The sequence below is a fragment of the Chiloscyllium plagiosum genome, chromosome 16, assembly GCF_004010195.1.
Source record: "Chiloscyllium plagiosum isolate BGI_BamShark_2017 chromosome 16, ASM401019v2, whole genome shotgun sequence".
Classification (NCBI taxonomy): Eukaryota; Metazoa; Chordata; class Chondrichthyes; order Orectolobiformes; family Hemiscylliidae; genus Chiloscyllium; species Chiloscyllium plagiosum.
The window spans coordinates 31307052-31331827 of record NC_057725.1 but is presented as its reverse complement, the minus strand read 5'-3'; the positions used below and the strand labels follow the sequence as shown (position 1 = coordinate 31331827).

Sequence of the window (24776 nt, the reverse complement as noted above, 5' to 3'; positions counted from 1 at the left end):
CTTAGTGTTTTGACTAGCTTGCTGTAGTCATATGATCTCTAGCTGTCCTGTAGAATGCTTGTTTGTGCAGTCTGTGGCATCTATGAGACACCACATGAAACTTTGTGTCAGGAATGGTGCAGCTGAAATTATGTGAATTTCCACACATGTAAAAGATTTCTGTGGGATATGACTTGGAGCAACACTTATACAGTGAGGACAACCAAGCAGTTGCATCCAGTATATTAACTGAATGATACTACACACAGAGGAGTACCAGGCTGTTGTCTTTTTTTGTGAGTATTTTAATCAGTACAGGTACCTCTTTGGGAGAGATAATGTGACTGTGGAGTCTGTCTGCAAGCCATTTCAATGCATCTTCTTAAAATAAACTGCAAAGAATGTTACTCATTTGCAAAGGTATCATATCGATATGACATACACAAAGGAAAATAGATGTGCATTTCTTACTTGGACTCTTGCATTCAATTCCTCTTCCAATAAAACATAACATTCTATGAAGAATGTTCTGAGGATGGGTCACTCAATCTGAAACGTTAAGTCTGATTTCTCTTCACAGATGCTGCCAGACCTGCTTAGCTTTTCCCGCAACTTCTGTTTTTATAATATTCTATGAGCTTTCCTGATTACTTGCTGTACCTGCATACTGACTCTCTCCTATTCATGCACTGGAACTGTTTTAAAATTGTTGAGGAAGGTTTGTCTACTGAGTCAGTATGGGTGGAAGTTAGGAACACTAAGGGAGCAACCACCTCATTGGGGGTTTTCTACAGATGCCCTAATAGCAGTAGGAAGATTGAAGAACTCATAAGCTGGCAGATTTTGGAAAAATGCAGACGTAGCAGGGTTGTTGCTATGGCGACTTCAACTTTCCCAATATTGACTGGAATCTCCTTAATGCAGATGGTTTGGAGGGAGCCGTTTTTGTCAGGTGTATGCAGGAGGGTTTCCTTACTCAATAATGTCGACAGGCAATGAGGGGAGAGGCCATTTTGGATTTGGTGCTCGGCGATGAGCCAGGACAGGTGTCAGATCTCGCAGTGGGAGAACACTTTGGTGACAGTGACCATAACTGTCTCACATTTACCATAGCCATGGAGAGGGAAAGGAGCAGTTACCATGGGAAGATATTTAGTTGAGGAAAAGGAAATTATGATGCTATCAGACAGGAGTTGGGAAGTACAGATTGGGAGCAATTGTTCCACAGAAAGGGCGCAACGGAAACTGTTTAAGGAACAGTTGATATGAGTGATGCATAAATTGTTCCTCTGAGACAAGCAAGAAGGGGTAAGATTAAAGAGCCTTGGATGATGAGAACAGAGGAGCCTCTCATCAAAAGGAAGAAGGCAGCTTATGTAAGGTGGAGGAAGCAAGGATTTAGCACAACTTTAGAGGATTACAGGCTTAATAGAAAGGAGCTCAAAAATGAGAACCCAAAGGCATTTTACTCATATGTGAGGAATAAGAGAATGATCAGGGAAAAGGTAGGGCTGGTCATGGATAGCATAGGGAATTTGTGTGTCGAGTCTGAGCAGATAAGAGAAGCCCTAAATGAGCTTTTTGCTTTAGTTTTCACTAAGAAAAGGGACCTTGTTGTGAATGAGAACCTTGATAGCCGGGAAACAGATTGAGATTGAGGAAGTTGATGTGCTGGAAATTTTGGCAAATATTAAGATTGATAAGTCCTCAGGGCCAGACCAGATTTATCTTAGGTTACTCCGGGAAGCGAGAAAGGAGGTTGCTAAGCCGCTGGTGAAAATCTTTGCTTCCTCACTCTCCACAAGAGTCGTACTGGAGGATTGGAACGAGGCAAATGTTGTTTCTCTTTACAAGAAGGGTAATACGGAAATCCCTGGTAATTACAGACCAGTCAGTCCTGGATAAATGTGAAGTGATGCATTTTGGAAGGTTAAACTTGAATGCTGAATATATGACTAAAGACAATTCTTGGCAGTGTGGAGGAACAGTGGGATCTTGGTGTTCAAGTGCATAGATCCCTCAAAGTTGCAACCCAAGTGGATAGGGTTGCTAAGAAAGCATATGGTGCTTTGGTTTTCATTAATGGGGGATCGAGTTTAAGAGCTGTGAAGTTTTACTGCAGCTCTACAAAACTCTGGTGAGACCACACTTGGAATATTGTGTCCAGTTCTGGTTGCCCTATTATAAGAAAGATGCGGAGGCTTTGGAGAGGGTGCAAAGGAGGTTTATCAGGATACTGCCTGGACTGGAGGGCTTATCTTACGAAGAGAGGTTGACTAAGCTCTGACATTTCTCTCAGGAGAGGAGAAGGAAGAAAGGTGACCTGTTTGAGGTGTACAAGGTAATGAGAGGCATGGATAGAGTTGATAGCCAGAGACTTTTCTCCAGGCCAGGATTGACTGCCACAAGGGGTCATAGTTTTAAGGTGTTAGGAGGAAGGTATAGAGGAGACGTCAGAGGTAGGTTGTTTACACAGAGTTGTGAACGCATGGAATGCGTTACCAGCAGTGGTGGTGGAAGCAGAGTCACTAGGGACATTTAAGCGACTGCTGGACATGCACATGGACAGCAGTGAATTGAGGGGTGCATAGGCTAGGTTATTTTATTTTAGATTAGGAATAATCCTCAGCACAACATTGTGAGCCAAGTGGCCTGTACTGTGCTGCAATCTTCTATTTCTAAGTTCCAAATGTAGTTACCAGTCTTTTGGTCTTTTCATCCAAATCGGTTATATAAACTGTAAAGAGATGAGGCCCCAGAACTGATTCCTGTGATGTACCATGACACCTGCCAATCTGAAAAAGACCCATTTATTCCTATTCTCTGCTTCTGTTAGCCAGCTAATCTTCTGTTCATGCCAATCTTACCTCCTACACCATGAGCTTTCATTTTCTGCAATAATCTTTGATGTGGCAACTTATCAAATGCCTTCTGGGATTCTAAGTACAATACATCCACAGGTTCCTCTTTAGCACGTTACATCATCAAAGAACTCCAAAAATTAGTTAAACATGATTTCTTTTGACAAACCATATTGGTTTTACCTGATTACCTTGAACATATCCAAGTGCCCTTTTATAATGTCTTTAACAATAATTTCTAACACATTCTTATGACAAATGTTACGCTAATTGACCTGTAGTTTCCTGCTTTCTGCCTCCATTCCTTTTTGAATAAAGGAATTACATCAGCTATTTTTCAATCTAAAGGAAACTTCCCAAATCTAATAAGTTCTGAAAACTTAAAAACAATGCATCAACTATTTTACTGATTCTTTTAAAAGCCTAAAATGAAATCCATCGGGACCCGGGGACTTGTCAACTCACAGTTCCAACAATTTACTTGATGCTACTTCCCTGTAATTTTTTTCAGCTTCCTCCTCCCTTTAAGTTCCTGATTGACACCTATTTCCAAGATGTTACTTTTACTGTCTCTTGTGAAAACTGACACAAAATATCTATTCAGCCCACCCGCCATCTCTTAACCCTCCATTTTTAATTCTCCAGACTCGTTTTCTAGAGGACCAATACTTACTTTGTTAACTATTTACTTTTTTAAATGTTGGAAGAAACTTTCTCTATCTCTTTTAATGTTTTTAGCCAACTCTTAATTTTTCCCTTCTTACTAATCTTTTAATAGCTTTTTGCTGTTTTCTATATGCTGTCCAAACCTGCCAGCTATTGTCCAGAATTATATGTCTTTACTTTGAGTTTGATACTGTTTTTGACATTTTTAGTTAACCATGAATGGTAGGTCTATCCCTTAGAAGTTTTCTTATTTGTTGGAATATATCTATTATGCACTTTCTGGAATATGCTCTTAAATGATTGTCACTGCATCTCTATAACCTATCCCTTAACCTAAATTAGCAGTTCACTTTTGCTGGCTCTGCTTTCATGCCCTCATAATTATCCTTGCTTAAATTCAAACCAGCAGTCAATGACCTACACTTCTCTCCCTTAAATGGTATGTAAATTCAGTCATATTCTGATCACTGGTTGAGGGCTGGTGAAAAATAGCTCTGGTGGTTAGTGTACAATCTTCGCATCCACCTCTGAGCTCACTCCCATTTTACAGAAGGTGGACAGACATGGAAATCAGTAGCTTATCCATTTTTATGTAAAAACATAATTAAGGATAGATTGAGCTTGTTAAACACCATACCATTGTTGGCATGGGCAGGAAGGTAGGTGTGGGTAAACCTTTTAAAAAAATATATTGAAATTGGAGCCTAACAAAGGTAATGTTATTTATGAAGGGTACTCTTTGCCCATCAGGGGACACCCCACCAAGTGAGAAGACAGTAGTCCCATTCCAACTTGCCCAACAATACTTCTGAACCCAGCTACCCCTACCATCCCTTCCAATGGTGGGCAAATCCACCATACGCTTATGCCCAGAATTACCTAGACTTGGACTTCCTTCTTGAGTCTGCCTGCAGTACCAGCTGCAACTCCTACTGGTGCTGCCAGCCAATCATGTTGGTTGGCAGCTCTGGGCAGCACGTCCTGCCACTGAGGGCAGAAATCCTACTATGTACGAATTTTATGACTGCAGGGTGGATTTGTTTTAGATCTTCCCATTCACTGCCAACTTTTCTCCCATGAAGCAAGCCATCTAGCCCCAATCCACATAAACATCTGCCCATTATTTCTTCACTGATAAAAGAAATGGCAGGAAAGTTTTACAGTCTCTCCGTTTGACTGGCAGGTTCTTTTGTAGCCCATCTGTACCTGTTACATTGTCAGTTAATGGTAGGTTTCACCAATGGAAGTGTTCCCCTGTTGATGGCCCATATATTTCCACTGTGTATATATGTCATCAAGCACCTGGAAGTTTTATTATAATTGCTTGGGAAATGAGGGGGAAACAAAAAGAGCATAAGTGATACAGCATACTGTTGTCAACGCACTGAACTAAGAAGGACTGATTAGGGATAGTCAACATAGCTTTGTGCATGGGAAATCGTGTCTCACATACTTGATTGAGTTTTTTGAAGAAGTAACAAAGAGGATTAATGAGGGCAGAGCGGTGGACGTGATCAATATGGACTTCAATAAGACATTCGACAACAGTCCTCATGGTATACTGGTTAGCATGGTTAGAGCAAATGGAGGAAGAAATAGCTATTTGGATACAGAACTGGATCGAAGGCAGAAGACAGAGGGTGGTGGTGGAGGATTGCTTTTCAGACTGGAGGCCTGTGACCAGCGGTGCGCGCCACAAGGATTGATGCTGAGTCCACTACTTTTCGTCATTTATAAAAATGATTTGGATGTGAACTTAGGAGGTATAGTTAGTAATCTCGCAGATGACACCAAAATTTGAGGTGCAGTCGACGGCAAGGGAGATTACCCCAGAGTATAACCAGGATCTTGATCAGATGGGCAAATGGGCCACGGAGTGGCAGATGGAGTTTAATTTCGAGAAATATGAGGTACTGCATTTTGGAAAGGCAAGTCAGGGCAGGAGTTATACACTTAATAGTAAGGTCTTGGGAGTGTTACTGAACAAAGAAACTTTGGAGTGCAGGTTTAGTTCCTTGAAAACTGAGTCGCAGGTAGGTGGGATAGTGAAGGAGGCATTTGGTATGCTTGCCTTAATTGGTCAATGCATTGAGTATAGGATTGGGAGGTCATGTTGTAGCTGTACAGGACATTGGTTAGGTCACTTTTGTATTTCTGGTGTAATTCTGGTCTCCCTGCTATAGGAAGGATGTTGTGAAACATGAAAGGGTTCAGAAAATATTTACATGGATGTTGCCAGGGTTGGAGGGTTTGAGCTATAGGGAGAGGTGACTGGGGCTATATTGCCTGGAGCGCGGGGCTGAGGGGTGACGTTAAAGAGGTTTATAAAATCATGAGTGGCATGGAGAGAGTAAATAGACATAGTCTTTTCCCCAGGATGGGGGAATCGAAAACTAGAGGGCATAGGTTTAATGTGAGAGGGTAACTGGGGAAAAATCAAAACTGAGATGAGAAGAATGGAATTATTTCGGCCTGGAATTTATCACCTGACAGGAGTTGGAGATTTAATAGTAACATTCAAAAGGGAATTTAATAAATACTTGAATAGAAAAAAATTGCAGGGCTTTGGGAAAAAAGTGTAGGAAGAGTAGAAATAATTTGATAGTGCTGTCAAACAGCTACGACAGGTGCGGTGAGCTGAGTACCTTTTATGTTAAACCCTAACTATTCATCTTTACTTAAACAAGTTCCATTTTACAAGGGTTAAATTTCTCATGAGCTTTGTGAGTGCATATTCTATTTACTTGCTCTTCCAGATCTCTCAGTTTCAATGATACAGATTAAAATTGAATTAATTTTCACGCAACTGTAACCCATAATGAAAGTATTTGAAAATTGTGGCAGGTCTGACGCTGTGTAAAATATTTGGGGCTCAGCTGTAGTTGGGATGATGAGACTCTAGGATTATTCCATCATCATTGGGCTAATTTCCAACACCACCATAGGAATGCCGTATCATCTCACAGACTGGCAGCAATTCAGGGGAAAAAAAAGTTATCGCAGGTCTCTATAGGCAGATTTCAGTATCTGCAGTCTTTTATTTGGGTGAGATATTGGTGTGCGTCTTTGAGCTTTGGAACCATTCCCATTCTCACATTAGATGTTTTAATTTGTTGCAGTTATTTTTAGCTTTAGCTATTTTTGGTCTGAGTTAAATCAGAAAGCAGTTGCTGGAATGCAAATACCTGCATTTTGATGTGTATTTTAGTAATTTTTGTAATGCAAAAATACCACACACACTGTTTAGATTGCTGCAATGCCCTTTAAATTCTTTCCTTGTCTGAGGCAGTGATTTGTGGCCGTAAGATTATGGAGTGGGTAAAACAGGAACTTACTTGTGATTTATGCTTATACTTACTTGTATTCATGTGAAAAGAGATTCAGTATGTGAAGGTTATGCAAATCTGAATCTAAAATGGCCGAAAGTGACAACCTCGATTTCCAGGAATGGGAGGGTTGAATTAGGCTCCAGGCTAGTGTCCTGCGGTCAACTCCCACCATGGCAGACTTGAATTCAATAAGCATTGATATAACCATTGTCGATTGTTGCTGATATCTATCTGCTTCATTAAAGGCCTTAGAAGGAAATCTTCCATTTTTCTTTGGTCTACATGTGACTCCACACTACATGGTTGACACTTGACTGCCCTCTGAGCAATAAATGTTGGCCTAGTCATCGATGCCTATATCCCAAGAACAAATTTAAAAATCAGTGTCTAACCTCTGGATTGTGCATAGGTTCATTTTGCACTCAAAGATGTGAACATGTAATCCAGCCTGACACTCCCAATGTCATAATCCTAGACTGGGTGCTGCAGTTTTGGTGGTGCATCTTTTAAACCAAGATCCCATATGGCCCCTCAGGGGGATGTAACAACTCCCATGACACTAATTCAGAGAAGCACATGAGTTCTCCCCTAACGTAGACAATATTTATCACTCAGCCATACTCAATATCTGGTCACTGTATGATCTTGCCGTATACAAATATATGGCTGCATTTCCAACAACAGTAACTACATGTTCAAGTACATAGTTGACAGTAAAGTTTTTTTGGATATTTTACTGTAGTGAAGGTTATTGTAGAAATGCAATTCTTTCTTTACACCTTTTTTGAATTTTTGGCAAGGCCTAGGTGTCCCTTCTTGTAACAAATCATGCTGCATCTTGGCTTCACCCTTGAGTCATAGTCTTGGGTTCCAATTGGCTTCGACTAAGAGTAATGAGCTTAGTGACTGCTCAGCTGTGGGGTGGGGCATTGGAAACTAAAGTTGGCAGACTGCCTCCCTCCATAGCTAATTGGCTCCTGTCTGAAGGATGCAGCATTAGAGCCAGCAATTGGGAAGGAATCCATAATATGTGGGCCAGCACTCCAGGGTTGGATAAAGCTGTACGGAAATTAAGGGTTATGAGAAAAGGAGGGGGAGAAAGGGGAAGAATAGTAAAACAACATTAATTACAAATAATTCTTTTGCAAGGTTTGTGAAGGTTTGTAGCTCAGGTCGAGGTTTAGGGTGCAGGTTTGCTCGCTGAGCTGCAGGTTTGATATCCAGACATTTCATTACCTGGCTAGGTTCTAGAAAGCAGGAGACAACAGCTTCGCTTCACTTGGAGGTCGCCACTGATGATGTTACCTAGCCAGGTAATGAAACGTCTGGATATCAAACGTACAGCTCAGCGAGCAAACCTACACCCTAAATAATTCTTTTCTTTAACCTGCCGCATTAATAACATTAACAAAGCAAATCATTCTCAGGACATCCTTCTTAAACAGCTGGCAGCAGATTTTGCATAAATAAGTATCTTTCTAGATAGCTTCAGACATCAGATAAGAATCAACCGATGTGGAACTGGAGTAAGAACAGATAGGATGGCAGGCTCTTCCCTGAAAGAACATTGGAACTCAGTTATGTTCAACATCTCTCCTTTGATTTTATGTTTTGTACAGTTTGCTTCACATGACCTTAGAATAATCAAACTATATATGACTATTTTCTTATTGACTGCCAGCAAAGTAAAGATTGATGTTGCGTGTGAGGCTCACTTCAATGGGTAGCACACTGGATCAATCATGAACTGTTTGCCCTCTCAAGTCATATTGGGTTCCAGGGGCTACATTCAGGGCTATACTGAATTGACAGTGCTCAGGTGCTGAGATGTTGGGTGTAAGTAGAATGGGAAGCACAATATACAACAAATGAGGATTCTCTCTCTTTCCCAATCCAGGACAGTCAAAGGGCACATTAAATCATGATTTACACAGCGAAACAGTCTAAAATTCAAAGGCAGGGGTCACATTTTTCAAAAACAATTGTCAATTATATGGTGTCTTTCATGATCTTTCTATTACTGTTGTAATGGAAGAAACATGGCGGCCAATTTTGTACACATTGATCTTCCACGAACAGTAATGAAATAATGACCAGATAATCTATTTCAGTGACATTCTTGAGGGACAAAATTTTGCTAGGACCCCAGAGAGAAAGAAATCTTCTGCTTTTCTTTAAATATCCCACGGCATTATTTAAGTTTATTTAAGAGAGCAGACCCGGCCTCAGTTTAATGTCTTATCCAGCAGTCACAACTTTACGGTGCAGCACTTCCTACATGCCACACTAAAAGCCAGCCCTGATTTTTATGCTCAATCCTTTGGAGAGGGACATAAACTCATGATCTTCCGACTTACAGGTAAGAGTGTTACCCATAGAGCTGGCTCAGCCATAGAAACAGCTACCTGGGCAGCATATGGATACAGGATGGCACTGGTGGGCTTGTGCTCTGAAGAGAGAAAAACAGCCAATGGTTCACTATATAGCTCAAATTACAATGTTTAAATGCACCGCCAGGCAAAGTGAAAAATTTCAATTGTTTTTATTTAAATATGATGAAATGATCATTTTAATCACTGACAATTCAACGATTCGCAGTAAAAAATAGAGCTATAATACAATTCTCCATCAAGTATCCTTTCACCTTTTGTGACCTGACATATAGCATAGCCAGGGACAAATTACATTATATACACAGCAGTAATCAGTATGTACATCCAGTTATTCACAGAAATAACACAACATATATTGTTTCAGATCCTCTGATATTGGAAGAATCATTCCATTTGAACACTGGTCAGTGGAGTTTTGTGAAAGAGGTGCTTGACCAAATGTTTTATACAGTAGCTTTCCTGAACCTTTGTCTAGATTTTGCTCAGTGAGTCCGTGAAAATGTTTTGGGCCCAATACCTTGCACTGAACCAGTCATAAAGCACTCCACTGCATAACTTCATCATCCTCAGCCCAGACATCTGAGGACATTGTGACTGCTGAATACACAAGGCACTCAGCTCCAATGCCTCTCCTCCACAGCTGGTATATGCTGCTCATGTGAGTAGAGTTAACTGTGCATTTAATCTGCTGAGATTTCTTGTTGAAACTGCTGATCCTATCGGAAACACTGGAGTGGAACAGGACTGGGTGCAGTTGGCAGCAGAGTAAAGCTTTGCTTTGGGCTTCTGGGAAGCTGGCTGTTCTGAGTAATTATGATGTGCATGGACAAGTAAAAGGATTCAATGTGCAAGAAAAACACACTGGTTTACAGTGCAATATAACATGCAGTTGTTGCATGAGGAATGACATTTCCCAATTAGAAAGCTCTTAAATAAAATTTTAAAACTGGAGAAAAGTTTAATTCAAACATGTATGGGGAAACATGACCATGAAGGAGTGAGGGAAAACAATTTGGTTCCACATGGTTGTGCAGCACTTTGTGGATATAATTAATTACTTGCTTCAAAATTACTGATTATTTAAGACAAAATTGGTTCATGAACAATTGTAGAGACGATTGATAATAATCTTCTGTAAAATTTCAGATGAAATAATTAGCTGTCAGATACTGTAGTATTAAAATAATAATATAGTTAAATATTAAAAGGGAAACTATGACAGTCACCATCTTCAAAGGACATTTACTGTGTTTTTGTTTTCACTATTCTCTTCCATTTGCATGAACTATTGATCCGAAGCATGCTACACAAAAAGCTGCTTTAACTTGAATGTCACAGGCTGCTTGTTAATTCACATTAACAATATTACAGCTCTTCCTGGGCTTTGAAGTGTAAATTATATTCATTTCTAAAGTGAGCACAACCTTAATAGAGGATGTAACATGCACCTAGCCACGTACTATTATCATGTGTGGGAACTTCATATGGCCACATTTTGTGAAACAAAAGCAAAACATCACATGAACTTTGGTCTATGTACATTTGTGCATGTATGAATATTTAACCTTGTGTTTGTTGCTTGGAAGCCTAGGATGGGGATTGCAAGCATTTACTTAATGTGTGATTGAATATTTTGTGCAAATGTGTGTGAATGCATGGGATTTAAATATATGTCTGAATAAGTTGTACACACATAGGCATTTTATATGTGCATGTTTCTTGGGATGGGGGATACAAGAGGTTAATTTTAGCTTATACTATTCTGATGTAATTCCTTAAGAAAACCACAAGAAACATTCACAGGAAATGTGCAACTAATTGTGTAACTGGTCTGCTTTCAAGTCTCGTCACTTTAATTACTTTTGTCATAACTGATTAACACCTAAAATGACAGCAATTTAAAATGTTCACCATTAAATCTTCCTCGGAAAATGCAGTTAACATGTACAGTAAGTCGGGTAATGCGACTGTATATTTGTTGGTTTATAAAGACCTGCAACAGCAAACCATTTAAACAGTAATATATGTTAACTCTGTGTAGGTATACAACAATACAGGCATGTATGTGACTGGCTTACCCATCCTTTTCACCTCCACAACCAGAATTGAAACTAGCAAGACAAGTGTGGTACAAAGTGTTTCTTCTTTTCCCGTGCTCAAGAGTCATAATTAAAAGGTTTTCATTACAACGAAGCACAAATTGGACCTCATTTTCCAGAACTGCTACAAAGTAAACAAAAGCAGCATCACATCAAGAACAGACAGTAATAAGCTCTACAAAATAGAGTCCACCACAGTTCAGTATGCAGAACACTTACTTCAACAATGTGGCAAAGAAATGTGAAGAACAACTTGCATTTGGATAGCATCTTTAACATAGTAATATCCCCCAGATGCTTAACATGTCAAAAAAATGACATCGAGCCACTTAAGAGATATCACAAAATCAGAAACTTGAGTTGCAAGTTTTAAGGATCATTTTAAAGGAGAAGTAAAGGTGCAAGATATTTACAGAAGGCATTTCAGACCTAAAGGCCCAAGCAGATGATATCATGGCTGATGAATTTATGGAAATCAGAGATGCACAAGAGATCAGAACATAGATATTTTGGAGTGTTGTAGAGTTGGTAGAGTTTATAGATATAGATAGGAATGAGGATATGAGAGGATTTGAAAACGAGGATGAGAATTTAAAATGGCATCTAGAGACAGGAGCCATGACTGATGGGTGAACTGGCTGCTGCAATTTATCTTAAACACTGATGAATTAAGCTCTCTGCAAATCCAATTTCTGTTCAAAATGGTTATGTGCTTTTCCTTTATCATAAATGATGCAAAAGGATTTTTTTTCTCATTACTTTAGTTGAGCAGAATGGAATACTGGAACAATGATTAAATCCTGGATCCATATATGAGTGTACAGCATATGATTTCCCAAGTGATGGGGTGAGTCATTTGATTTTCTGGAAGTATAATGGCAACAATTAACCCCACAGGTACTGACAGAAAAGGTACATTATCTTAATTGTTAATATCTGTATATTAATCTAAGATAATAAATGTGATAACTCTGAAATAGTATGATACTTGAAAACAATTCAGTTTGTGACATGGGTGATTCAACATTAAGCTAAATCCTGATGACTTTGTTTTCCTGATACTTCATGAATTATTTTCAAATCCAATGAACTAATAAGATTTCAATGCAGACAATATATCTTGAGATTGCCACAGACTGGAACATAGGACGTAGGTTCCAGTTTTGAAGAGTGATGCAGTACAGCCATCTTTAATCTAAATTCTTAACATTAGCGTGTGTGGTCTGTCAGGGTAATGAACATGTAGAATGGACTATGCAGGCTGTAGATAGACAATTTAAGGAATCTATGACTGTGTAAGACAGATCATCTGCAGAATCTCCTCTGATTTTTCACTTTCTGCTCTCCAGTTCTGTTTTTCTCAACAAAACCAAAGACACAGCAGGTCAATTAACATCCACAGAAAGGACAGACAGTTTATAGTACATCATATATATTTCTTTGGAAGAAAATAAAGGGAGCTTTGGACAAAAGATTCAGTACTTGAAACTGAGGGTCATCTGTTTTCTCCAGAGATTCTGACTGTCCTGGTGTCAGGTTTTTTTTATTGCTGGGTCTTTTCCACATTTCCAGATGTACACCATTCTGCTTTTAGACATTGTTAACTCTGACTTTCCATTTGGAACAAAGTACCTTGTATGAAATAAGCAAACTAACACTTGTCACCATGACTTTTCAGAAGGGGTTTCAATCAATTCCAGGCACTGTTCTACACAGTTACATTTTGTTGGAATATCTGTGCTTTGTTTTGTACAACATAAACAGATTAAAGAGATTTAAAAATAGTACGAGGCATGATTCTTTAGAAACCTTTCTCGAACCTCTTTTACAATTTGTAATACAGCTTATCTGTTGCCAAATGCAACATAACATCGAAAACATTCATTTATCTAGCACCTTTAATGTAAACACAATCCTGAGACAATTCACAAGGTGTAAGGACAATAAAAATGGATTCTGAACCTAGGAAAGAGATATTAGACTTGACTCAAAGTTTGGTCAGAGAACTGGAATTGAAGAGTGCCTTTAAAGTGTGAGAAAGCAGGAGACGTTTAGAAAGAAAATTCCAGAGGGTACTTAACTGAGGGCATCATTGTAATGCTGGAGACAGATGGAGCTGTGAAAAAATAGAGTTTGGAATTGGGGAGGGCATTATAGGACTGTAATAAAAGAGAGATAGGGAGAGGTGAGGGAAGGGACCATGAAACATGAAGCAAGATTGAGAATTTTAAATTAATTAAATAAGCAAGGACAGTGGGTTTGAATGATAGATGAATGGGATATTTGGATGAATTTATATTTACAGAGGGTGGACGATAGAAGGTAGATTAGGAAAACAGTTAGTAGTTGAGTCTGGAGGTCACAAATACACAGAGAAGGGTTCAACAACAGATTAGCTGAGGTAGAAATAGAAGCAGGTAAAATCACACTGTTAGAAATAAACAACTTCTTTGATAAGGATATTGGCTTGGAATTTGAGCTCGGAGTTGAGCAGGATTTTAAGGGTGCAAACAATATGATTCAGCCTGAGGCAGTGGTCTAGTAGACAAATGGAACTTGTTCTGGGAGTGAAGGTGAGGGATTTCAACTTCACAATTTTATGTTAAAGGAAATATGTCATCACCACTTCTCCAGGGCAATAATCGAAGGACAATAAATGTTGGCATAGCCAGCAAAATCCAGACCCCTTGAATGAATAATAAAGTCTTCCAAAACCTGGTAATTAGGCAAGCAATCTGGCAGCACTGGGGCACTAGACTGGAGATGATGGGCGGTAGAACTATATACATAGTCACCACAGGACACCATGAACATCAAAAAGAGGAGGGTAAACTGGGGCTACAGGCTGGGTGGGTCTGTTAAGGATGATGTTGCTTTTGAAATGCAGAAGAATAGTGGTCTGAACAACTGAAATTGTTTAGCATGGAACCCAGAAGGGGAAATTGGATATTCAAAAGTTTAATAGGCATGAAGGAAATCAGAGGTAGGGCACATGGCTGTGATGAGCTTAGCAAGGGCATGAGGGAGATGGAGAAATAAATCTAGGACAAATGGGAGTTTAGGGCTGGGCCTAGTTTTGTGGGCTGGATGAGGAAAAGTCAAAGATCATTTTAGCACTTCAGTATAGACCTAGCAAGTTGGCAAAGCTTGATGCAGTTCAGCATGGTCTCATAATGAAGGTTAAGCCAGTTCTGGTACTGATTGAGGATCTGTAGAGGTATTTTAGTGAACAGAAAATAAAAAGGATAAGCAGAAATTTAAATGCAAGTGATTTAGGTGTGGAGGGGAAAGGAGTTTTATTTCCCCCTCTCAGTGATCACACAATGTCATGGGGTTCAAAGATGTATGGAGATGTGACAATTGAAGAATACTAGGTTTGGGTCAGGCCTTAAATGTTAGTGATCGAAGCCAAGGGAAATATCAAAACAGTGAGGTAGCTGTGCATATTGGTAGAAGAATCTAAAAGGATATAGTAGTTTAAGGATAATTGGAGGGTAAGGAAACTTGAGAAGGAGACTGAAGTTATCATGAAATTCAATTTTTATCCCAGGGCTATAAAGCTCTACGGCATAATTTTTGCATTGAACGTTCTACACAAAAGATTGATGTGCTCCATTAAAAATGACCCAAACATTTCAATGCTCTTTCAGGTACACGGAACAGTCTGTTTATACCTGTAACCATCAGCTTGTTGTCTTGTTTCCTCTGCTGGGCAGAAGCAATGGTCTGTTTGGCAATCGCTGCAGTGCGGCCTTAGCAGTCAGAGGTCGCATAGGGTTCAGGGAGAGAGGCCTTTCAGGTGTTTTTGTAGATGAACGAATTATTGGCTGATGACTGTCAATAATTTTTTGAGGCCTTTTATCAACACTTGGCCTGTCAATGAAAATATATATGTAACATGGAATTCATTCAGACAGGCAGGAAAATCTGATACATCAGTTCATTGCCAAGTTTTAGCAAGGTAGCAAATAGAGGCTGCAGTTGAAACTTAAATCTTCTGATGTTGTGAAAACATTTATGTTTTAATTTCCACTATTATTTGAGATGGCATTGTTGTTTGCAAAGCCAGCATTTATTGCCTATCCCTAACTGCCCTTGAAATATAGCAGTTCATGTGATGTAGGTACATTCAAAGTGCTATGAGGAAAGGAATTACAGAATTTTGATCTAGCCACAATTGAAGATACTCAAATGTTTCCAAATCACAGAGGTCCATGACCTGTGGCAGGAATTTTGAGATGACAGTATTCCCATGTGCCAGGCCAGATTCTGAAACTTCATTCCACTGAATAAGGCTTCAGTGACAATAGAAAGTTTGCTGAAAGTCTAGCAATGCAAAGATGCAGCAAGGAGTGAAAAGGACCCAGTAGTGCAAACAGGGTGCTGTAGTGGTTAGCAGTAATAGCAGAACTAAAGTGATAATGTTTAGTGTTCCCAATTTACCGACAGAACATTCTGTTCAATGGCAGCATGTAAACTATGATAGAGGCAATAAATAGGTACTCTTGTGGTGATGATATGGAAATGATTGGAGAAAATGTGACTTTGCAATAAAATGCAAAGTAGTGAAAGATTATTTGGGTCAATTAGTATTTAAGTTACTATGTATTTTAAAATTCATTCTCAGGGTGTTGGGGATGGATGCTGGCTGATATTAATTGCTCAACTGTAGTTGCTCTGGGATAACTGAGTATCATGCTAAATAACTTCCTGTTTTTGTTGCTGTAGTTGGTATGTGTCTCCCATGTATGTCTACTTTGCACCTATGAATGACAACACAATTTGAGTGCAACAGGAAACTTGGAACATATATTACTGCACACACTCAATCTTTTATATTATTTCAGTCTCCTTTCTCTCTTACTGACTCATTCCCTTATATACTTTAAAGAAGCAGACAGCATTTTATAATTTGACACCTTCATGGTCACTTGTACAGAGACCAGCATTTTATTTCCAGATTTTTAAAAAATTGAATTCAAATTCTCAAATATCCAAGGCAGAATTTGAAGTCTTGTTCTCTGGACTGTAAGTCAACAAAATAACCCATTACACTACTATGCCACTATTTTTGAGTCATTCACCAATTTCAAATTGACGGTGTTGCTTGTCATGACAGAGAGTTTGGAATAATAAACAATAAGATTTAGGAATAGAATTAGGCCATTTGGCTCATTGATTCTGCTCCACCATTGGGTCATGGCTGATATGTTTCTCAACTCCATTCTGCTGCCTTCTCCCTATAACCCTTTAACCGGTTACCAATCATAGAGTCACAGAAATGTACAACATGGAAACAGACCCTTCAGTCCAACCTGTCCATGCCAAAGAGATATCCCAACCCAATCTAGTCCCACCTGCCAGCACCCGGCCCATATCCCTCCAAACCCTTCCTATTCACATACCCATCCAAATGCCTCTTAAATGTTCTATCTCTGTCTTGAATACACTCAATGACTTGACCTCCATAGCCTTTTGTGGCAATGTGTTCCATGGATTCACTACCCTCTGGCTGAAGAAATTCCTCCTCATTCCAGTTTTAAAGGGTCGTGCTTCACTCTGAGGCTGTGTCCTTGATCCCTAATCTCTCCTACTAGTGGAACATCTTTTCCACATCCACTCTCTCCACACTTCTCAGTATTCTATGCGTTTCAGTGAGATCCACCCTCCTTCTAAACTACATTGAATACTGACCCAAAGTCCTAGGGGCGGCACAGTGGCACATTGGTTAGCACTGCTGCCTCACAGCACCAGGGACCCGGGTTCAATTCCCACCTCAGGCAACTGTCTGCGTGGAGTTTGCACATTCTCGTGTCTGTGTGGGTTTCCTCTGGGTGCTCCGGTTTCCTCCCACAGTCCAAACATGTGCAGGCTAGGTGAATTGGCCATGCTGTAAGTAATCTAATTTAAACTGCTCCTCGTATGACAAGCCTTTCATCCGTGGGATCTTTCCTCCTTAGATAAGGGGGCCCAAAACTGCTCTCAATATGCCAAATGGAGAATGAAGGAAATTACAAACATTATCTTGAAGCACAATCCAACTGTGCAAACGTCTTTAGACTGATCAATAGCACTGTGAAATCATAGTCACTATGCTGCCTTCTCCAATATTAACTCTGTGACCACATGTCCACCTCCTGCTCAAAGTGGGCTTTTTAAGTTTAAATAAATATTATTCACTCTACAATCAGAGTAACAAACATTTTAATTATAAAATTTAATTGGCTCATTATTTGTTAGAGGAGGTTTATGTGATCATTGTGATACATGCACATTGACTGTATTTTTCCCCTTGTTTATAGACTGAAAATATGATGAAAACAACATTGTCATTTACCAGGTTTTTAAATTGCTATATCAGAGTGTACTTATAATTTTAAAAAGAATAACTTGCAAGGCTGTGGGAAAGAGCAGAGGAGGTGGATTAATTGGGTAACCCTCTCAGAAAGTCAACAGAGATTCAAGGGATCGATTGACCACCTTCCGTACTGTGAGATTCTACACCTTTTGCTTTTATTGTTCAAGGCTCGCCATCACTCAAGGACAATTAGGGATGAGAAACACAATGCTGGCCTTGCCAGTAATACTCACATCCCAAGAAAGGAATACATAAAACAAATTTGCCTTACTGTAAACAAACCTAGCTATTCTTACTTATGTCAACTTTATTAATGATATTCTGGTAGAATGAGATTTAGCCAGATGTTATAAAAATGTAAATGGAAGTAATAGTATTGTAGAGGATTCATACTTCACACTTCTTAATCCGACTGTAGCTGGTCCAGAAACTGGTCTTAGGCTCTTGATCGCAGCGTATGTAGACATCCTGTCTTCAAGCTTACTTCTTGATTTAACTTCATGTGAATATACAGCTTCTTTGTCTTCATCAAACACAGCAGAGTCCTCATTTCTTTCTTGCAATGATTCACTTTTGACCTGGACAGACCTTCTTAAACGTCTAACCCTAAAGTCAAGTACTTTCTGTGATCTTGCAGATACTTCTTGAGGGGAAGGAGGAACGGGAGACAACGTTCGATTAAAGTCTGCAACTAGCAAGCTTTCCATATCGGAAGAAAAATCTGGAAGAGAAAATCACTGATCACATTCACCAGACTGATATTAGGTCTTTAAGGAATTACAGTATGAGTACAGGCTCATATAGTAGGCTGGTATTCTCTGTGGAAGATTAAAGGCTAATCTAACTAAGCTGTTTAATTTGACGAATGGGAGTTGATGGAGTAGTTGAAGAGAGAGGTTTTCCTCTGGTGAGGGAGTCCAGAACAAGGGAGAATATGGTTAAAATTAGAGCCAGGCCTGATGTCAAATTTCCTTTCACAAAGGACAATGCAAAGTCCAAAACTCTCTCCCCTAAAAAGCAGTTGAGACAGGGAGGATCAATTAACTCTTAGAAACTGAGGGTGACAGACATTTATTTGGCAATGGGATAAAAGGTTATAGAACAAAGGAAGGCAGAAGGGAAGCTAGGGTACGTTCCTGCCATAATCTAAATAGATGGCAATGGGACAGGCATAGGGGACTGGGTGGCATACTCCATTTTCTATGTTGGCTGTCAGTGCCCACAAGCTCCCTTCCCAATCTCTGGATAAGTGATCAACGCAGTATTCAAATAATGCAAAGGAGTTTAAAAAGTTGAACTCTCTTTGGGGATGTCATCCCATGTTGCACCTCAGACAGGCTGGTTACACCCAGAGTGAAAACTGATGTCCAGTGGTTAAAATGACAAATATTCCTCATCTGTATCACACAAAACGGATAAATGGATATTCCTTGTAAGTTGTTAACATGCAAGAAGAAAATACTTAAAGTCAGGGTTGTGTTTCTGAAAATTGTGACCTTAAGTAAAGTGATTTTGAAGCATCAATTCCATTAGGAATCTATGTTAAAACTGGTTTTAGGTTCCATAAAACATTCTGTAACAAAAAGGGAGTTAAAACATTATACTTGTAAAACCCAAGTTGAAACACAGTACTTTAAATGCCTAATTTCTACATTGGCAAATCAAAAAACTTAAAGTTAAATTAAAAATATAAAAGGAAAATTGAAGCATTCTATTTGCTGCGTCTTATTTCTCTCAGAGTGAACAGTACCTCTGACCCAATGTTGATTTTTTAAAAATTTCCTTTTCCCACACTACCATCTAACTGCAGTCAGGCGGTAGTGCTTATTTTTTCCCCAGCACCCATGTTGTGTGTGCAGGTGTGAGACGCAGTGAGAGACACAAGGTGTACGAATCTTTATTCAATTTCCACCACCAGGAAGATAGGAATACACCCAAGTGGCCAGTGACAAGCAGTGCTCTTCACAAAAGGCAATGCTGTGTGATCAAACAGTGAAGGGGAGGGCAGGGATTAAATCAAAATAGATTGGCGGGGGAAATAATGCACTCCACTCCCTGCGGCGCCCACCTCTCCCTGAACAACTCCAGGGTGTTGGTGGAGACCGCGTGCTCCTTCTCCAAGGACACCCAGGCTCTAACGTAACCACGGAAGAGGGGCAGGCAGTCGGCCCTAACGACCCCCTCCACGGCCCGCTGCCTGGACCTGTTTATGGCCAGTTTGGCCAGGCCCAGGACTTGGTGGGTTTTGATTGGGGGAAGGGCGGGAAGCTTATCAGTTCCATTGGACTCTGAGGTTCTTGCTGGGGCTGTCAATTGCTTCTGGCTGCTGCTTGGTGCTTTTACTTTGGAATGCCTGTTCTTCTTGGTTGTTGCTGCCTCCTTGGGGCATTGCTCTAAAGGACGTCGGCTTTCCTTCCCCAGTTGATTGGGTAGTAGTCATGGCTGAGCTTATGGCCTTTTATCCTCGTTCTTGGTCTGTGAAGGTGTCAGGGCTCCTGTGGTGGAATGTAGCTGTAGTAGTATCAGGAAGCTGGAAGCTGCTAGGTTTTGCCTAGGCTGAGTGGCAGAGGGTTGCTCTGGTTCAGATAGAGCTTGACAGATCCCATGTTGTCCTGCTTGCTATGAATCATAATCTGTCATTCTGCAGTTCTGACTGTAATTTCAGGGGAGGAGGGGTTGCTGCTGAGTTCAGTCAGCTGGCAGCTTTGGTGCAGCTGGGGATGACCATTGGCTCTGGTGAACTTTGGCTAGCAGCATGATGTAGCAACAGATTGTAAGTCAGAAGGCTGGGAGAAACCATGTCAAAAAAGCACCAACAGGTCAGGTGTGGAGGAGGCTCCATAAATATTTCCATCATTAATTATGGGAGAGCCCAGCAGATTAGTGCAAAAGATAAGGATGAAGCACTCACAAATATCTTCTCCCAAAAGTGCCAATTGGGTGAGCTATCTCAGCCTCTTTCAGTTGCCCCCAGCATTACAGATGCCAGTCTTCACTCCCCGTGAAGAAACATTTGGAGGCACTTTATGCTGTAAAGGCTATGGGCCCTGAAAACATTGTGGCAGTGGTACTGAAGACTTTGTTCCAACACTTGCTGGACTCCTAGCCAAACTATTTCAGTACAGCTACAACATTGGCATCTACCTAACAATGTGGAAAACTGCCCAGGTATGTCCTGCACACAAAAAGTAAGCAGCAGCAAATTACTGCTCCATAAATGGGATGTGCAGGGATGTGCAAGTTGATGGGTTAGCCTTGGGAAATGCGGGTATTGGGTGGGTGGGTGGGATGCTCTTTGAAGAGTCTGTGGACTCAATGGGCCGAAAGACGTACTCCCACACTGTAGACATTCTATGATCAATGATCCTACCTTCATCATAAGGTCAGAACTGCTGATGATTGCACAATGTTCAGCATCATTTGCAAACTCCTCAGCTACTGAAGCAATCTATGTCCAAATGCAATATGATTTGGACAATTTCCAAGCTTTTAACATGCATACCACACAAATGCCAGGCAATGACCATCACCAATAACAGACCATCTACCACAGCCCCTTGACATTCAGTCATGTTACCTTGAGTGAATTTCCCCACTATCAACATCTTGGGGATTACCATTGACTGGAAACTCAACTGGACTCATCATATAGATATAGTGGATACAAGAGCAAGGCAGAAGCTAGGCATACTGCAGCGAGTAACTCACCTCCTGACTTCTCAAAGTTTGTCCACTATCTACAGGCACAAGTTAGGAGTTAGATGGAATTGACTTGACTGGATAAATGCAGCTCCAATAATACGCAAGAAGGTTTTCACCATTCAGGACAAAGCAGCCCACTTGATTGGCACCAGATCCACAAACATTCAGTCCTGCCTGCATTTCCCTCCAAGAGTTCCCTAAGTGGGTTTTCTCATACTCTCTTTCCCAAACTGACTCATTACCCCTATGCACCATGCTTCTATAGTGTCTTACTCATCAGTTTCTCCCATTCACTATAGGTGGAAACAGACTCTTAACAGTCCTCTGAAATAGCTGTAGCAAGTGACTCAGTTTAAAGCCAATAAATGCCTTGCAAGTGATACCCATATCTCAAAAGAATAAAAGGAAACAGTAGCGCACTAGACCTAAGGCAGAAAGAATAAAATAAAAAGTTATGCAGCAAGTTATTTTGATCTAGAATTTACAGAAAGCAGACTCAACATAAACTTGCAAAAGTAAATTGGATAAATACTTTAAAGAGGAGTAATGTGCTGGCATAATAGAGTCATAGAGTCATAGGTACAGCATGAAAACAGACCCTTTGGTTCAACCCGTCCATGCCGACCACATATCCTAAACTAATCTAGTCCAGTTTGCCTACATTTGGCACATATCCCTCTAAACCTTTCCTATTCACCCTGATGCCTTTTAAATGTTGTAATTGTATCAGCCTCCACTACTTCCTCTGGCAGCTTATTTCGTACACACACCACTCTCTTTGCGAAAAAGTTGACTCTTAGGTCCCTTTTAAATTTTTCTACTCTCACCCTAAACATATGCCCTCTAGTTCTGGACTCCCCCATCTCAGGGAAAAAATCTTGTATATTTTTCCTATCAGTACCCCTCATGATTTTATAAACCTCTAGAAGGTCACCCCTTGATGCTCCAGAGAAACCAGCCCCAGCCTATACAGCCTCCCTCCATAGCTCAAACCATCCAACCCTGGCAACATCCTTGTAGATCTTTTCTGAACCCTTTCAAGTTTCACATCATCTTTCCTATAGCAGGGAGACAGAGTTGCACATAATAGTCCAAAAGTGACCGAACAAATGTCCTATACAGCCGCAACATGTCCTCCTAACTCCTATACTTGATGCTCTGACCAATAAAGGACCTGAACAGGACCAAGAAAGGCCTCCCTTTTGTTGTGTGTGAATCCGTGATTCGAGAGCTACATTTTGTTGTGATCTATAAACCGCAAGGTAAGTTTAATCTCTTAGGCAGCAAGTCAAAATGCTTTGGAATAGTTTCTAACAGCTTTCAGTTGTGAAAAAATTGCATTTTTAAATCAAATGAATCCAACCTACTTGGGGATGAAGTGACTAAAGGCGACAAGCATGCAGTTTCTTGTGAAACAGAGCCAGTCCATTCATCACAGCAGTTATCCTTCTTCTCCTCATCACCTGAATGAATGCTCAGGACATCATTATCATTATGATCAATCTTCAACACTTGTGGTTCTTGTTCCTTCAAAATAGCTTCAAGGCGCCTTTAGGAGGAGTTATACAAATGTCATTGCTTAGCCCTTAGGTATTGATTTTTTTTTAAATTAAGGCTGGAGGCAAATAAAAAATTCATTGAGATCTATTATTTCAGATAGATTCTGCAGATGTGAATACATGTAACAAATATGTGTATTCTCAAAGGAATCTCAAATGTCTTAAATCTGCACTCATTAGCAAAGTAGTTTTCTGCTACTTGCTTTAGTCTATCACAGCAAGCAACACTGACTAGCCTAACACTTTCCTCATCCATGAATATGGTTATCTCCTTTCACACACTAACGCGGACATGTAACAATAACAAATTCCATTTGTATAGCGCCTTAAATGTGATAAAACACATTTAAGGCGCTTTATAGGCATGTACCCAGCAGAATTTGTCCTTGAGCCATTGGAGATAATATCAGGACAGACCTGTAACTATACATGTATTTAACTACTCCCTCTGGCAGTTCATTCCACATATGAACCACCCTCTGAATGAAAAAGTTGCCTTTCAGGTCCCTTTTAAATGTTTTTTCTCTCATCTTACAAAATAAACTCCCTAGTTTTGAACTTCCCTACCCTAGGGAAAAGGCCTTTGCTATTCACCTTATCAATGACCCTCATAGAAACATAGAAAATAGATGGTGTAAGCCATTCGGCCCTGGCAGCCTGTACCACCATTCAATATGATTATGGCTGATCATACAATCTCAGTATCCTGTTCCTGCCCTCTCCCCATACCCTTTGATCTTTCTTGAATATATTTAATGAATTGGCCTCAACAACTTTTGTGGGAGAGAATTCCACAAGTTCACAATTCTCAGAGTGAAGAAATTCTTCCTCACCTCAGTCCTGAATGGCTTACTCCTTATCTTACACTGTGACCCCTAGTTTTGTACTTCCCCAACATCACGAACATTCTTCCCATATCTAACCTGTCCAGTCATAGAGTCAGAGATATACAGCACAGAAAGAGACCCTTCTGTCCAACTCGTCCATGCCAATCTGATATCCCAACCCAATCTAGTCCCACCTGCCAGCACCCAGCCCTTCCTATTCATATACCTCCAAACCCTTCCTATTCATATACCCATCCAAATGCCTCTTAAATGTTGCAATTGTACCAGCCTCCACCACTTTCTCAGAGCTCATTCCAAACACGTACCACCCTCTGTGTGAAAAAGTTGCCCCTCTCAGCCTAGACCTATGCCCTCTAGTTCTGGACTTACCCACCCCAGGGAAAAGACTTTGTCTATTTATCCTACCCATGCCCTCATAACCTCTATAAGGTCACCTCAGCCTCTGATTCTCCAGGGAAGACAGCCCCAGCCTGTTCAGCCTCTCTCTATAGCTCAAATCCTTCAACCCTGGCAACATCCTTGTAAATCTTTGCTGACCTCATGATTTTAAATGTTTCTATGAGATCCCCTCTCATTCTAAATTCCACCGAATACAAGCCCAGTCAATCCAGCCTTTCGTCATATGTCATGATTTTATAAACTCTGTAATGTTACTCCTCAACCTCCTTTATCTACCCACCTCCATAACCAGCGCTCCTCGAACATTCCAGAAGATTCCCCTGGCCTCGGAAACACCATTAGCCATGCGGCTGATGCAGCTACCACCCCCACGCTGATTGATGATGTCACTTCTGCCCCCATCATGGCCACTCCCACAGCCACTTCCGGCCCTCACATCATTGCCGATGCCACAAGCTCAGTGACTTCCGCCACCCCTACTGCCATGTCTGCCACCACTTCCGACCCCACCAGCGCCACTCACCTGCATTCTGCTGACACGCCCCCCACAGACCCCACTGTCACTATCCCCACCCCCCAGAAC

General features: G+C 40.5%; 1 protein-coding gene across 1 annotated transcript in view; it reads right to left on the bottom strand.

Moving 5' to 3' along the window:
- Positions 1–9379: 9379 nt before the first annotated feature.
- Positions 9380–24776, bottom strand: part of lrrc56 (leucine rich repeat containing 56) — a 126199-nt gene continuing 110802 nt past the window's right edge. Inside the window, exons 10-12 of the mRNA XM_043706406.1 lie at positions 22755–22936; positions 18079–18406; positions 9380–15200 (exon numbers count right to left, since the gene is read on the bottom strand). Coding sequence (XP_043562341.1) covers positions 15011–15200; positions 18079–18406; positions 22755–22936 — 700 coding nt within the window. The 3' untranslated portion in view covers positions 9380–15010. The remainder of the gene's footprint in view (positions 15201–18078; positions 18407–22754; positions 22937–24776) is intronic.